The 14,088-nt window shown below is 33.1% G+C and overlaps 1 protein-coding gene across 3 annotated transcripts in view; it reads right to left on the reverse strand.

Annotated features, from left to right (window-relative positions):
- Positions 1-1,931: 1,931 nt before the first annotated feature.
- LOC121368009 (uncharacterized protein KIAA1841 homolog) overlaps positions 1,932-14,088 on the reverse strand; it is a 38,317-nt gene continuing 26,160 nt past the window's right edge. For all 3 annotated transcript variants that reach the window (XM_041492518.1, XM_041492517.1, XM_041492516.1), the window contains one exon: positions 1,932-4,092. In XM_041492518.1, coding sequence (XP_041348452.1) covers positions 4,050-4,092 — 43 coding nt within the window. In that variant the 3' untranslated portion in view covers positions 1,932-4,049. The remainder of the gene's footprint in view (positions 4,093-14,088) is intronic.

Genomic DNA, 14,088 nt, shown 5'->3' on the forward strand with positions numbered 1-14,088 from the left:
GTTCAACGATGCACTCAACACATTTTATTTACGGTTATATGGCGTCAGACATATGGTTAAGGACCATACAGATTTTGAGAGGAAACCCGCTGTCGCCACTACATGGGCTACTCTTTCCGATTAGCAGCAAGGGATCTTTTATTTGCACTTCCCACAGGCAGGATAGCACAAACCATGGCCTTTGTTGAACCAGTTATGGATCACTGGTCGGTGCAAGTGGTTTACACCTACCCATTGAGCCTTGCGGAGCACTCTCTCAGTGGAGAGTTGGTATCTGGCTTAAAAACCCCATGCCTCGACTGGGATCCGAACCCAGTACCTACCAATGGCCGAACCATGACGCCACCGAGGCTGGTTTGTTGATATTAAGCAATAATGTGCATTATATATTGTTGAATAAGCATACCAGTCCAAAAGACTTGCTTAAGTATTCCTTTAATTGTGGATTAGTTTTAACCCTCCTGTCATGCACAGAACTCTCTGGCGGAGTCGGAGGTTGTGCCCACGACAGGCGTGCCAAAAATTACCCACATATGTAACCTTTCAAAATACCGATGTTTTGCAAGGCAGTCAATAAATATATGTCAAGGTAGGAGTTGGAATAATATCATTGTAACAAACAATCCCCCACCCCACCCCCCAAAAAAGAGAAAAACAAAGTAGAAAAAGACTGCTAATTATAGTTATTGCCGATTCCTTTCTTCAAAACAATATAGGTCAACCACTAAATAAAACTAATGACACTGTTTACATGACATGGCTTCAAATGCACTTTTTAGTTTTCACCCATTTGCAAACTTAATTATCTGATCTGTCGCCAATTTTGGTCTATTCTGGGTTAATTTAAAAAGTGTTCGAGTTCTTATTTGCAATATGTTTGTTTACCATGCAAAAGGAATATTCATACATATTAAAAAAAAAAAAAAAATTGTCTGTTCATCTTACTTTGGTTCTTTGCCTACTATTTCGAGGTGATTACCCGGTAATTCCCGTGTCAGCTAAAATTCAAATAAAATTTTGTTTTAATAAGAAAGAATCCATTACATCCGGGTCTGAGTAAACATTTTTCAATGGACTCATTATACATTCCTATTTTATTTGCCAATATTCTGTTTTTTGTCAACTAATTACCTGAAAATAGCACTAAGTGTTTGCTTTGGATGAAACAAATACGTCTGTTATCATCAATCAGTACTCATACGGTCATGCAGTATTTTGTTTTTAAGTGCATATGTCCCATGACAGGCTCTATAAATGAAAATGTTGGCCCATAGAGAGAAGCATTTTCAAAAAATTATTTTTTATATTTTTTATTTAACGACACACTCAACACATTGCATTTACGGTTATATGGTGTCAAACATATGGTTAAGGACCACATAGATATTGAGACAGGAAACCTGCTGTCGCCACTTCATAGGTTACTCTTTTCGATTAGCAGCAAGGGTTCTTTTATATGCACCATTCCACAGACAGGGTAGTACATACCACGGCCTTTGATATACCAGTCGTGGTGCACTGGCTGAAACAAGAAATAGCCCAATGGGCCCACCGACGGGGATCGATCCCACACCGACTGTGCATCGAGCGAACACTTTACCACTGAGCTATGTCTCGCCCCTTTTATGTTTTTAACTGCATATGTCCCATGACAGGCTCTATAAATGAAAATGTTGGCCTACAGAGTGGAGCATGGATATGAAGGACCCACACAGTGTTTAGCTTGGAACCAAACTACAGGGATCACTTTGTTCAGTATTTCGTCGTGCAAGTTTCAGAGATTGCTACACAATTTTAAAACATTAAACAGTAGTTGCTAATCAATTATCAACTGACTAGAAATATCACTAATGAAGATTTTGAAAACAAAAATGTTCCCTGAACTAAGCATGTGTGGTAGATAACAGTTAAACATTAAGTGACATCAAATAAAGACTTGCATACTTTATTTCACACAAGTTAATAAAGTTTACACATTCACAGAGAATCTATGGAAAGCAGGACACAGAACCAACATAGTCATCAGGTCTAATATCAGTGACAGATCCAAAGGTGTGGGGTGGGGTGTAGGGAGTGGGGTGTACAACTGGTTAAGGACAGAAAGAGCCTAATAAAACCCCAAAATAGAATGAATGTATGATCAACTTACAAAAAACAATCCCCATCAATAAAATGCCAAGTTGGCTTTTGTTTGGTGTGTGTGTGTGGGGGGAGGGGGGATGACCGAACAGAATAACTGTAAACAATAGCCTAATATTGCTTCTGATCTCTGCTGACCTCGAATTCTTTAGCTGAAAATTATGTAATGTACATGTACAATTTTGAAATCATATCATATCATATCAGAATCAAAAACAGGAAATGCACTGTGGAGAGCTGCATACATAATTATAAACCCAACCCCTCCCTGCCCCAAGTTCATTTTTAACGAGTTTTAATGCTCCCCACTACAAGGTCCTACATTTCCAAAGGGTAAAAGGAAAAGAAGAAGACATCAGGTCAGGTCAGGTCATAGGGCTTTTCGTGCACATTCAGAGCAAGCTGTTGTAGCGCATGCCTGTCCTGGGCACAAGAGCCGGCCGAGCTAAAGAGCTCCTACGTCCAGGACAGGAAAGGTGGGGGAGGGGGAGGGGGAGAGGAGGGACCGCCTGCACTGGCAGGTGCAAGGGAGCATCAGCAGCCCGACCATGGTCGGTAGCAGGCGGAGGCAAGAAGACATCACAACATGTGCCCTTTTATGAGCTTTACCTCTTTTCAAGAAAAAGCTTGGATCTGCCCCTGTGACACAATTAGTGGGTAAACTAATCAGTTCACTAGGATGCCAAAACATAGCAACAAGGAAGTGCTTATAAAACGTTTAGAGTTTAGACTCAACACTAACAGTCTGAGACTTTAATGCCATGATGGCAATACCATACACATTTTATAAATGTGATGTCATTAGAGATTTGAGTCTGGACTACAGTTTTATAAGCATGGGCCCTGAAGGAATTATTAACAATGATTCGGTCAAAAGGCATTTTGCATAGCATAAATTAACTAGCATAAAGTACTTTCCATGCATTTATTAGGTCAATAGGTTTTTCAAGAAAAAATTGTATATCAAAGGCTGTGGCATGTGCTATCCTGTTTGTGGGATGGTGCATATAAAACATCCATAGTAAATCAATGTGCTTCAAAATAAATTCAAGAAAAAATAGGATTTAGTCAGCAACCTTAACCTCTGATGCCTGGAAAATTAATCACCAGTAATTGTTGTGTGCTGAACCTTTAACCCGGAAGATCACCAAATTATTCTTTTCAAGAGAACATGATAATTTAAAATTTGGAATGATTGGTACAAAATATAAATATAAAAATGAGGTGAACAACCATGTCCTTTACGATTTTTGATAGCACTTACAAGATTTATTTGCTGTAAGCTGAATGACATTTAGACATTGCCACCACTTACTTTTTAAAAACTGTGGTATGTGCTGTGCCATCTGTGGGAAAGTGCATATAAAAGATCCCTTTACTGTTAATGGAAAAATGCACCAGGTTTCCTCTTAAGATTTCATGTCAAAAATTACCAAATGTCTGACATCCAATAGCTGATGATTAATAAATCAATGCACTCTAGTGCTATCATTAAAGAAACCAAACTAACTTTAAACGTTTACTTTTTCACTTTTATAATTACATTTACCTCTTTTGTAATAATTTTTCCCCTGATATAAAATAAATAACAAAAAGAAACCTACAAAAATAATAAAATGCATTCCAATTGAGACACTGTTAAATGCTTGTTAGGGTACAGTAAACCATTTGAACAACAAAAAACTAAAAATGCCTTGTATATATATAAAAAAAAAAGGAATTATAATGCAACAAAAGCCTAATAGGACACACAAGTCACACATAAAACAAGTCATTATCACAGAACCCTTTGCAGGTCTCATACACCTGGCTTCATTTGATTAGGAGTAAACTGTTCTGCAACTGCAGGATCAATAAATAGTCACAGTCATGATTAATTGGTTACTATGGTTTCCTCAGCAGTTGGGTCCTCAAGAAAATGATGTTCGCATCAGAGTTGTCCGTGGTTTGGACCTGCAATTAAACCAGACCAGTGCTTTAGAGATTTTAATTACAGAGATCTACAATTAAAGGATCTCAAAAGCTGAACATCGAAATAAGGTAATTTGCCTTCCACTCTGGAAGGTAATAATAATTTTAATAATAATAATAATAATAATAATAATAATAATAATAGAAATTTATTCACAAAAATAACTTGTTTACCACATTGCTAAAAGATCATTCTGCATTAAAAAGGTTTTTAGTAGGAATTGAAAAATAAGAATAAGGACATACTCATACATTATACTAGTATACAAGATAAGCAAAAAAATATGAATGCTCTGAATGAGTTTGAATGCAGGTGTTTAAACATGTGTACAGAAAAAAACAGGGTTCGTTTGTCTTTTATGATTAAGCATTTGTTAAAGCGACATACCCTAGTTTTTAAACACTACGGCATATGTTTGACTATTGTAGCCATTTTTGATAACTTAAGTCATACTTTATTTAGATTTTATGGTTTAGATTATCAATTTCCGTACATTCGAAATGTTTTTGGTCATCCTGGTGTTTTAATATCACAAAATGCATTTCTAATATTTTTAAAAACGCACGTGCATCTGAGAAGTAACAGTTATGGAGTCGAGTGTTAGTCTATTTTTAGAGGGTATTTCACCATTTTACAGTCACAGACTCATGTTTTACCCAATTGTAACGTTATCCAAGTGTGTTACAGGTTTGTAGATTAACTAACCTTAGTATTAATTTGCACAGGTTAGAACTAGGATCTGTCCCTATAAGGCTTTTTGAATGCATATTTACACCTATTAGTATAGCAAAAATTATATAAAATTTCATGTACAAGTGTAACTACTAAAAAATATGAATGTGAATCAGCATTTTCATATCTGCTTTTAATATATACATCTACATTATGTATGTGTAAATGTAGTTAAAACTATTTCATTTGAAATTAGATTTATGTTTTAAGTATTTGATCATTTTATTTGTTATATATTTTATAGGTAAGATTAGTTTCAATGGAGATCAGTACTTAGGCAAAAAAACAGAAGTCCAGATAAATACTCAAATCTGTTCATGCATAAAGAATGGGTTACAAAAGGATGGTGTTGATATTGCTAATTTGAACATGTGCTCATACTCATGCAGCACACACACACACACACGCACACACAAATGAAACACACATGTATATTAACTATAACCATCCCAGTTGCAAATTTGTTGTTACATCATTATGTTCATTATGTTAAACCCAGGAACATCTGCACTATGCTGAATCTCATCAGTAACATAACAAACATACAACAAACACCAAGACAGTTTCCATAGCAACTAGCTGAACTACACTCATATTGAGGTTAACAACACTGGACTTGGTTAGTATCTGGTCAAATGACCATCTGAAACACTGAGTACTGTAATATGTGGATCTGTTGCTGTGGTGACAACAGGTTTCCTCTCACACTAGCACATTAATGTTGGTCTAGGAAGCTGAGTTGCATAAGTTGAAGTTATTGAATTTCAATTGGAAAAAAAACATGCAAGTAAAATGTCTAACTTGTCTTATCAATCTTGATTCAATTATTAACATGAAGCTGAAAATGCATTGGCATTATGAGAAATACAAATTAATCAGAAATGCCTGGATTAGTTGACTACAGTATCAACTAGTTTTATTATGGTGATTTGTCCATTATTAAAAGACAAGGGAAGGAATATTTTATTTAACGACGCACTCAACACATTTTATTTACGATTATATGGCATCATACATATGGTTAAGGACCACACAGATATTGAGAGAGGAAACCTGCTGTCTCCACTTCATGAGCTATTCTTTTTTGATTAGCAGCAAGGGATCTTTTATATGCACCGTCCCACAGACAGGATAGTACATACCACAGCCTTTGTTACACCAGTTGTGGAGCACTGCCTGGAACGAGAAGTAGTCCAATGGGTTCACCGACGGGGATCGATCCTAGACCGACCGCACATCAAGTGAGCGCTTTAGCACTGGGCTACGTCCTGCCCCTAAATAGACAAGAGAGATCTTGCCCTGAGCTTATAAAACAATTGGAGTCTTACCTCAAGACTCTAATAGTCTGAGACTTTAACATCATTTAACAAGATTTTGTTCTTCCCCAAATCTCAGATTATGGGTTGGAAGCAAACGATTATGATATGAGATCCCAAAATATCAATATTACATCATATTTATGATTCAAGAGGAATATAAAAAAAAGAAAAATTCCACCAATGTCTGAGTAGACCTACGTGTATCAAGCTTTGACTGTTGAGTTGTTCTTGTTAAAAATAGCTGAATTATTTCAGCCAATAAGAAAGCATCTTGAATCTTATCACATGTATTAACAGAAATGTATGTATACAAAGTGCATGATTACCAGTATTAAAGTTCTGAATAATAACCATTAATAAATCAATATGATAAAAAGGTTACAAAAAATATAATAAGTACATAAAATAAACAAGCTGCATGTACCAGTAACACAATAATGGATTCCATATATCACTGGTATTTAACATTATCATCAATTGCCTTGACAACAGAATAGTGGTACACTATGATCAATGGATTTCTACTATGGGCATTTGTATGGCATATTTTCACCCCTAGGTCAACCAATCAAATAAGCAACTGGTCTGTTATTACCAAAAAAAAAAAAAAAAATAATAATAATAATTTATAAAAAAGCAAAAAAAAATAAAAAAGCATTGAAACAGCAATTTTATTTTTGTTTGTTATTAATTAAACATTGGTCTGATGGTAAAAAATAATAATATACAGTATAGCATTTTAATTTTTTTCAACATTGTAACCTGCTTTTTATTTACATTTAATCTGAAACATGAAAAATAAACACATGGAAATATAATTAAAAACTGCACTCTCCCTACCCTATCCATTGCCAAATTGCTAAATGCTAATTTTTATACACTGGCTACAACATTTAGTCCTTGGCTAATAAACGTTTTCTTAGATTAACTACTTTTTAACAATTATCAAGGAATTATGCTCTATATAGTTAAAAATTGGCTAAACCAAAATTTATTCCAGTGTGAGCTCTGACTGTATACAAAATTTTGTTTTTATGCATCGCAAAAACAAGAAAGAAAGAAAGAAATGTTTTATTTAATGATGCACTCAACACATTTTATTTACAGTTCTATGGCATCAGACATATGGTTAAGGACCACACAGATATTGAGAGCAAACCCACTGTCGCCACTTCATGGGCTACTCTCTTTGATTAGCAGCAAGGGATCTTTTATATGCACCATCCCACAGACAGGATAGTACAAACCATGGCCTTTGTTACACCAGTTGTGAAGCACTGGCTGGAATGAGAAATAGCCCAATGAGTCCACCAATGGGGATTGATCCTAGACCGACCGCGCATCAAGTGAACGCTTTACCACTGGGCTACGTCTCCACCCACCTGCAAAAACAATACCCAATGTACCGGTAAATACTACAACACAGTAAGCACTGGATAGAAAACGGGTCAAATATGGTAGGACTTTGAACTCTTGTTTTGGAAATTAAGACCACTGTCCACATTTTGTAAGCAGTCAACAACTCTATTAATTAGTACTAGTATTGATGTCACCATAATGCCACATTAGATTATTGTTAGAAACACTGTGATTATGCACTGTGCATGAAAGATGGCCAGTGACCTTTGATGACTCATTTGTAGCAGATTGAAGCAGGTAGTCACTTGCAAGTGACAGACTCAAATTTCAAACAGTTTGTCCATTTCCAGTATTATCAAATTTTGAAGAAGAAAAATGGACATTTCAAATTACTATACTATATTTGCATATCAGAGAGATACAAAAATAATAATAAATAAAATAAAATAAAATAAAGTAACAAAACCAAACACATTTCTTTTTTTATATACATGCAATGTTTATAAACTAAAAAAAAAGAAAGAAGATGTCTGTGAAGTGAAAACAAGGGATATAAAAACTATCATTAGACAATGAAACTGATACAGAATATTTTTTCTTTTTAAATAAATAAATAATATGATGTGAAAAATGCTATAATTTGACTTCAAAAATAAAATTCCTGATAAATATCTTTCAAGTAATAACTTATTATATGGTTGCTTTGGTAACAAACAGGTTGCTGAAAAGCTAAAAACGTTCACCAAAAACATGCAAAAAAAAAAAAAAAAAGAAGAAGAAAAAGAACAAAGATGAACAGTTCTTCTATTAAATTTGATGAAGATGTATTTATAGTTAAAGTTTCAACACAATTTGCCCTATTGGTTTTTCTTTATTAACAATGTCTGCACATGAATGTATGTGGCATTTGTTGTCATGAAGTATAGCTCACCTTCACCTAATGACATTCAGTTATGTATTATTAATGTTTTTGGTTTATTTTCAAAACTGTTAATTTTTTACTTTTTTTTTTTTGGTACTATATTCAGAAGTTATTGCTATAAAGCATCAAAGGTTATGTGTCATTTACTATGTTGCAAAGTACAATTGCCTTTCTGTTAAAAACAAACCAAAAATATCCATCTATTGTATATTAAAGTCACAGTATGCTGTAGTGTTTCTTTCTTATCATGGCAATGTTTTAAAGAAAAAAATTAACTTTTTTTATTTTTATTATACTGAAGCTAGATTCAGTTATTTATCAGTATGGAGAAGTGTAAGCATCATTATTACCGATGTCTGCCTTGTAAGAATAAAGTTTATACAATTTAAATGCACTTAAACAAGTAAAGAAAACAAGCTTTAGGACCATGCAATGGTTTATATCATCAGAGTTCATGCATAGCACAAGCTAAATTATAGAAATAAATATAAATTAAAACAAAAATAGTATTTAGGATAGATATACAGTGAAACCCCTCTAAACCGGATCCTCTGTAAACTGGAATATCATCAAAACCAGACATTTTTCACTGTCACAGAACAGAATCTCTTAAAGGCTGATACCCCTTATAAATGGACTTTTTACTTGGTATTGTGAGTGTCTGGTTTAAAGGGGTTTCACTGTATAAAGTTATACCTATAATATATATATATATATATATATATATATATATATATATACATTCTTCCTTTTTATACCCCTTATAAATGGACTTTTTACTTGGTATTGTGAGTGTCTGGTTTAAAAGGGGTTTCACTGTATAAAGTTATACCTATAATATATATATATATATATATATATATATATATACACATTCTTCCTTTTTACTGTTAATAACATTCTAATTATGTAATGTCATTAAATATTCATTCATGCATTCTTATTATTTCTTAATTTACTAAATTAGCAATATTTTTCACAGTACAGTGAAAACCCTCTAAACTGGACATCCATGGGACCTAGTAAAAGTCCAGTTTTAAGGGGATCTGGTTTAGTGAGGCTTTGTTCTGTACTGATTTTTAAAAAGAGACTGGTGTTAAACGTCTGGCTTTGAGAAAATTCCAGTTTACAGAGTGGTCTGGTTTTGTGGGGTTTCACTGTACATGTACACTTCTGAATTATATTTCATCTCAACATTTACCCTCACACATAAGGAAGGAAATGTTTTATTTAACGATGCACTCAACACATTTTATTTACGTTTATATGGCGTCGAACATATGGTTAAGGACCACACAGATATTGAGAGAGGAAACCTGCTGCCACCACTTCATGGGCTACTCTTTTCGATTAGCAGCAAGGGATCTTTTATATGTACCATTGCATAGACAGGATAGCACATACCATGGCCTTTGATGTACCAGTCGTGGTGTACTGACTGGAGCGAGAAATAGCCTAATGGGCCCACTGATGGGGATTGATCCCAGACCGACCGTGCATCTAGTGAGAACTTTACCACTGGGCTACATCTCGCACCCCCCCCCCCATACATAAATGTACATACATCAATGATGTATAATTACAGGTAATAAGTTTTGTGCATCAGGAAATAAACAAGTATCTTCTGCAGTTGTATGCAATATTACTTTTATTACATACCTGTGAGAGATATCAGAGTTTAATAACAAAATCATATGTCACATTGTGAGATACCATTTTCCTTGTCAAAGCTGGGATATAAACGCTAACGGGATTGGCCAACAGCACATTAAGAGAAAATGGGGTCAACACAATGTGACATATGATTTTGTACATATCTTACTGAAAACAGATTTTACTCTCAATAATAAATTATTTGTGAAACCCAAATCTGGGTCATTAACCTCGATTGTGGGTGGGGCCTATGCTGACACTCGAACACTAGCTGCTCTATAAATACGTTCAGATCTTTCACTATGGAAATTGGCCATGGAATCATCAAATTAATATGTAGACAAAACAATCAGTATTTTTCCCATAGATGTTTGTTTCCAAAAAAAGATTAACTGCAATTTGTAATATCCTTTTATCAGAGGAATTTTATTTTATTGGTGGAAGTTATCACCGTACTGTGTGACGTGTCAGCTGCAGGTGTGCACCAGCTGATATATCCATTCACTTAATAAAATCAATGGGGTTTACTTTTATTACTTTTTGATAAATTCTAAGCAATAATTATAGATTCCATTTTCTAATGTACTCGTTCATAAAAATGGTATTAAACTGAGGGTCGTGTAGTATTCTCTATTTATAACCCCAGTGTGCATTCATAATCGGGAAAATTAAAATTTATCATAATTTTACGCTCACAAACTAATGACTTTGCTGGTACTAAATATGATGTCGTCACAATTTGGCAAACATACATGTACACAGTGACGTTATGTACTTTAAAGTGTTTTGCATTTACATCTCTCAGTTTTTATTGTTAAATTTGTAATAAAATGCTATTTTAATACAGTTTATTGGGCACAGTATTTTGACAGAATAAATAGAACGTTGGTTTTTAAAAATTATCTGTGATTGTAAATAAAATACAAAGTCATAGCAATACTGGTACTCAGAATAGTGTGTAAAGTTGTCCATATCGCTGCTATAAAAATGTAGCCACAATGAAAATAGAAGGTTCTTAAAGAAAGAAAAAATGGCTAAGGTATTAAATAGAATAACAAATTCAGTACCAGTTTTTATCAAATTTATGTGCCTCGTGAAATAATATTTTTAGCTGTCACTTGCTAAAGCTCGTGACAACTGAAAATTATTTCAATCGGGACATAAATTTAATAATAACTAGTAATTAATTTATTATCCTCTATAACAGTCAGACCTGTCAACCTTTAGTCAAGAGAAAGCAGGAGGTGTGTGTTGAAAAAGCAGGAGATTTTGTCAAAAAACAGATGATTTTTTAACTTCACACAATTTAACCCAAAATCGCAAGGTTGTTGTAAACATTATTACAATAAGTTATATGAACACTACATAATGTCATATATACTTGTTAACCTTAGATCTTGGCTTAAAAAAAAAAAAAAAAAAAAAAAATTAATTTAAAAAATAAAAATATGTGTATATATATTTCTTTTTAAAGTTTAAATATTATTATGATTTAATAAATATTTTTTTTAAAAATCTCTTTTATCCAAAAATGTTAAGTAAATTAACAAGAAATTAAAACAATTAATTAGTACATTTACGGCATTACACTTACAGGTTATGTTACATCATCATTTGTGGCTAGTGTACCCAAATTGAAGTACCCAAGACAAATTTATATAAATGTTATAAATTAATATTCAGTTTTTACTATAATGAGGAACAGTGGTGTGGTACTTATTTAAAATCATTATAATGATGCAATAAACATTGTATTTCCATTAATCAAGTAAAACCTCATTACGGACATTGTGTGAAATATACAGGAATTATACCCATTTACGTGGATAACTTTATATCAAACACAACATTTATTAATTGTAAAAAAAAAATCTATTGAAGTGTACATTTGTTACCAACATTTTACTGCACAAACATACAAAATTAACTGACACAAGTATGTTTATATAGCTAATTGGTCTTTTCTTTGTCTTGCTGTGACATGTGATTTTAACATTGTGTGTATTGCTGTCAACTCTGGGCCAGAGTCTGGCACTTCCCTTATGTTATTTTGGCAAAAGGGGATCTTTTTTTTTTTTTTGCCTACAAAAATGTCATTCAACAGGAGAAACTGTCTCCTGCACAGGTTGTCAGGAGATTTGATCAAATACCAGGAGACTCCTGCCGAATCCAGGAGGGTTGACAGGTCTGATAACAGTTAAGATGGATCATTCTGTATTACAAACATATTACTCTGAATAAAACTTTTACTTTTATTTGATTACCCGTAACTTAAGTCTTGAAAGTGAGTTTTAAAGATATACTACTATACCAAATTTATGCCAAACAGTGCAGATGATATGCATTGAAACTGTTTTATTTGATTACCGGTATCTTAAGTCATGAAAGTGAGTTTTAAAGATATACTACTATACCAAATTTATGCCAAACAGTGCAGATGATATGCATTGAAACTGTTTTATTTGATTACAGGTATCTGAAGTCATGAAAGTGAGTTTTAAAGATATACTACTATACCAAATTTATGCCAAACAGTGCAGATGATATGCATTGAAACTGTTTTATTTGATTACCGGTATCTTAAGTCATGAAAGTGAGTTTTAAAGATATACTACTATACCAAATTTATGCCAAACAGTGCAGATGATATGCATTGAAACTGTTTTATTTGATTACCGGTATCTTAAGTCATGAAAGTGAGTTTTAAAGATATACTACTATACCAAATTTATGCCAAACAGTGCAGATGATATGCATTGAAACTGTTTTATTTGATTACAGGTATCTGAAGTCATGAAAGTGAGTTTTAAAGATATACTACTATACCAAATTTATGCCAAACAGTGCAGATGATATGCATTGAAACTGTTTTATTTGATTACAGGTATCTGAAGTCATGAAAGTGAGTTTTAAAGATATACTACTATACCAAATTTATGCCAAACAGTGCAGATGATATGCATTGAAACTGTTTTATTTGATTACAGGTATCTGAAGTCATGATAGTGAGTTTTAAAGATATACTACTATACCAAATTTATGCCAAACAGTGCAGATGATATGCATTGAAACTGTTTTATTTGATTACAGGTATCTGAAGTCATGAAAGTGAGTTTTAAAGATATACTACTATACCAAATTTATGCCAAACAGTGCAGATGATATGCATTGAAACTGTTTTATTTGATTACCGGTATCTTAAGTCATGAAAGTGAGTTTTAAAGATATACTACTATACCAAATTTATGCCAAACAGTGCAGATGATATGCATTGAAACTGTTTTATTTGATTACAGGTATCTGAAGTCATGATAGTGAGTTTTAAAGATATACTACTATACCAAATTTATGCCAAACAGTGCAGATGATATGCATTGAAACTGTTTTATTTGATTACAGGTATCTGAAGTCATGAAAGTGAGTTTTAAAGATATACTACTATACCAAATTTATGCCAAACAGTGCAGATGATATGCATTGAAACTGTTTTATTTGATTACAGGTATCTTAAGTCATGAAAGTGAGTTTTAAAGATATACTACTATACCAAATTTATGCCAAACAGTGCAGATGATATGCATTGAAACTGTTTTATTTTGACTCTTGGCCCTAGATAACAATTAACAAAATGTCTTTATTTTTTTTAGTTTAAATACATATTCTTTTTAATGTGTTGAGTATGAATATTCATGCAAACATATGTCTATAGGTGTGTATATATTAGCCATTATGTGTGTATGTATTTATGTAGGCTATATAAAATATTTAAACAGTAACTATATTTAAAAACTAAATTATTGTGAGACAGTAAGCTCGGGGCACTCGCTCCAACCCTGACATTGCTGTATTCTGTTTAGGGAATAATAAAAAAAAAATTAACAGAAAATAAGTGACCTAACCATGGCAATGCAATAAACTAGAATCATCAAGGTTCATGCTTATAACATTTGTAGAGTTTAGACTCAAATCTTTAATGACGTCACATGCATGTT

The sequence above is a fragment of the Gigantopelta aegis genome, chromosome 3, assembly GCF_016097555.1.
Source record: "Gigantopelta aegis isolate Gae_Host chromosome 3, Gae_host_genome, whole genome shotgun sequence".
In the NCBI taxonomy this organism is placed as follows: Eukaryota; Metazoa; Mollusca; class Gastropoda; order Neomphalida; family Peltospiridae; genus Gigantopelta; species Gigantopelta aegis.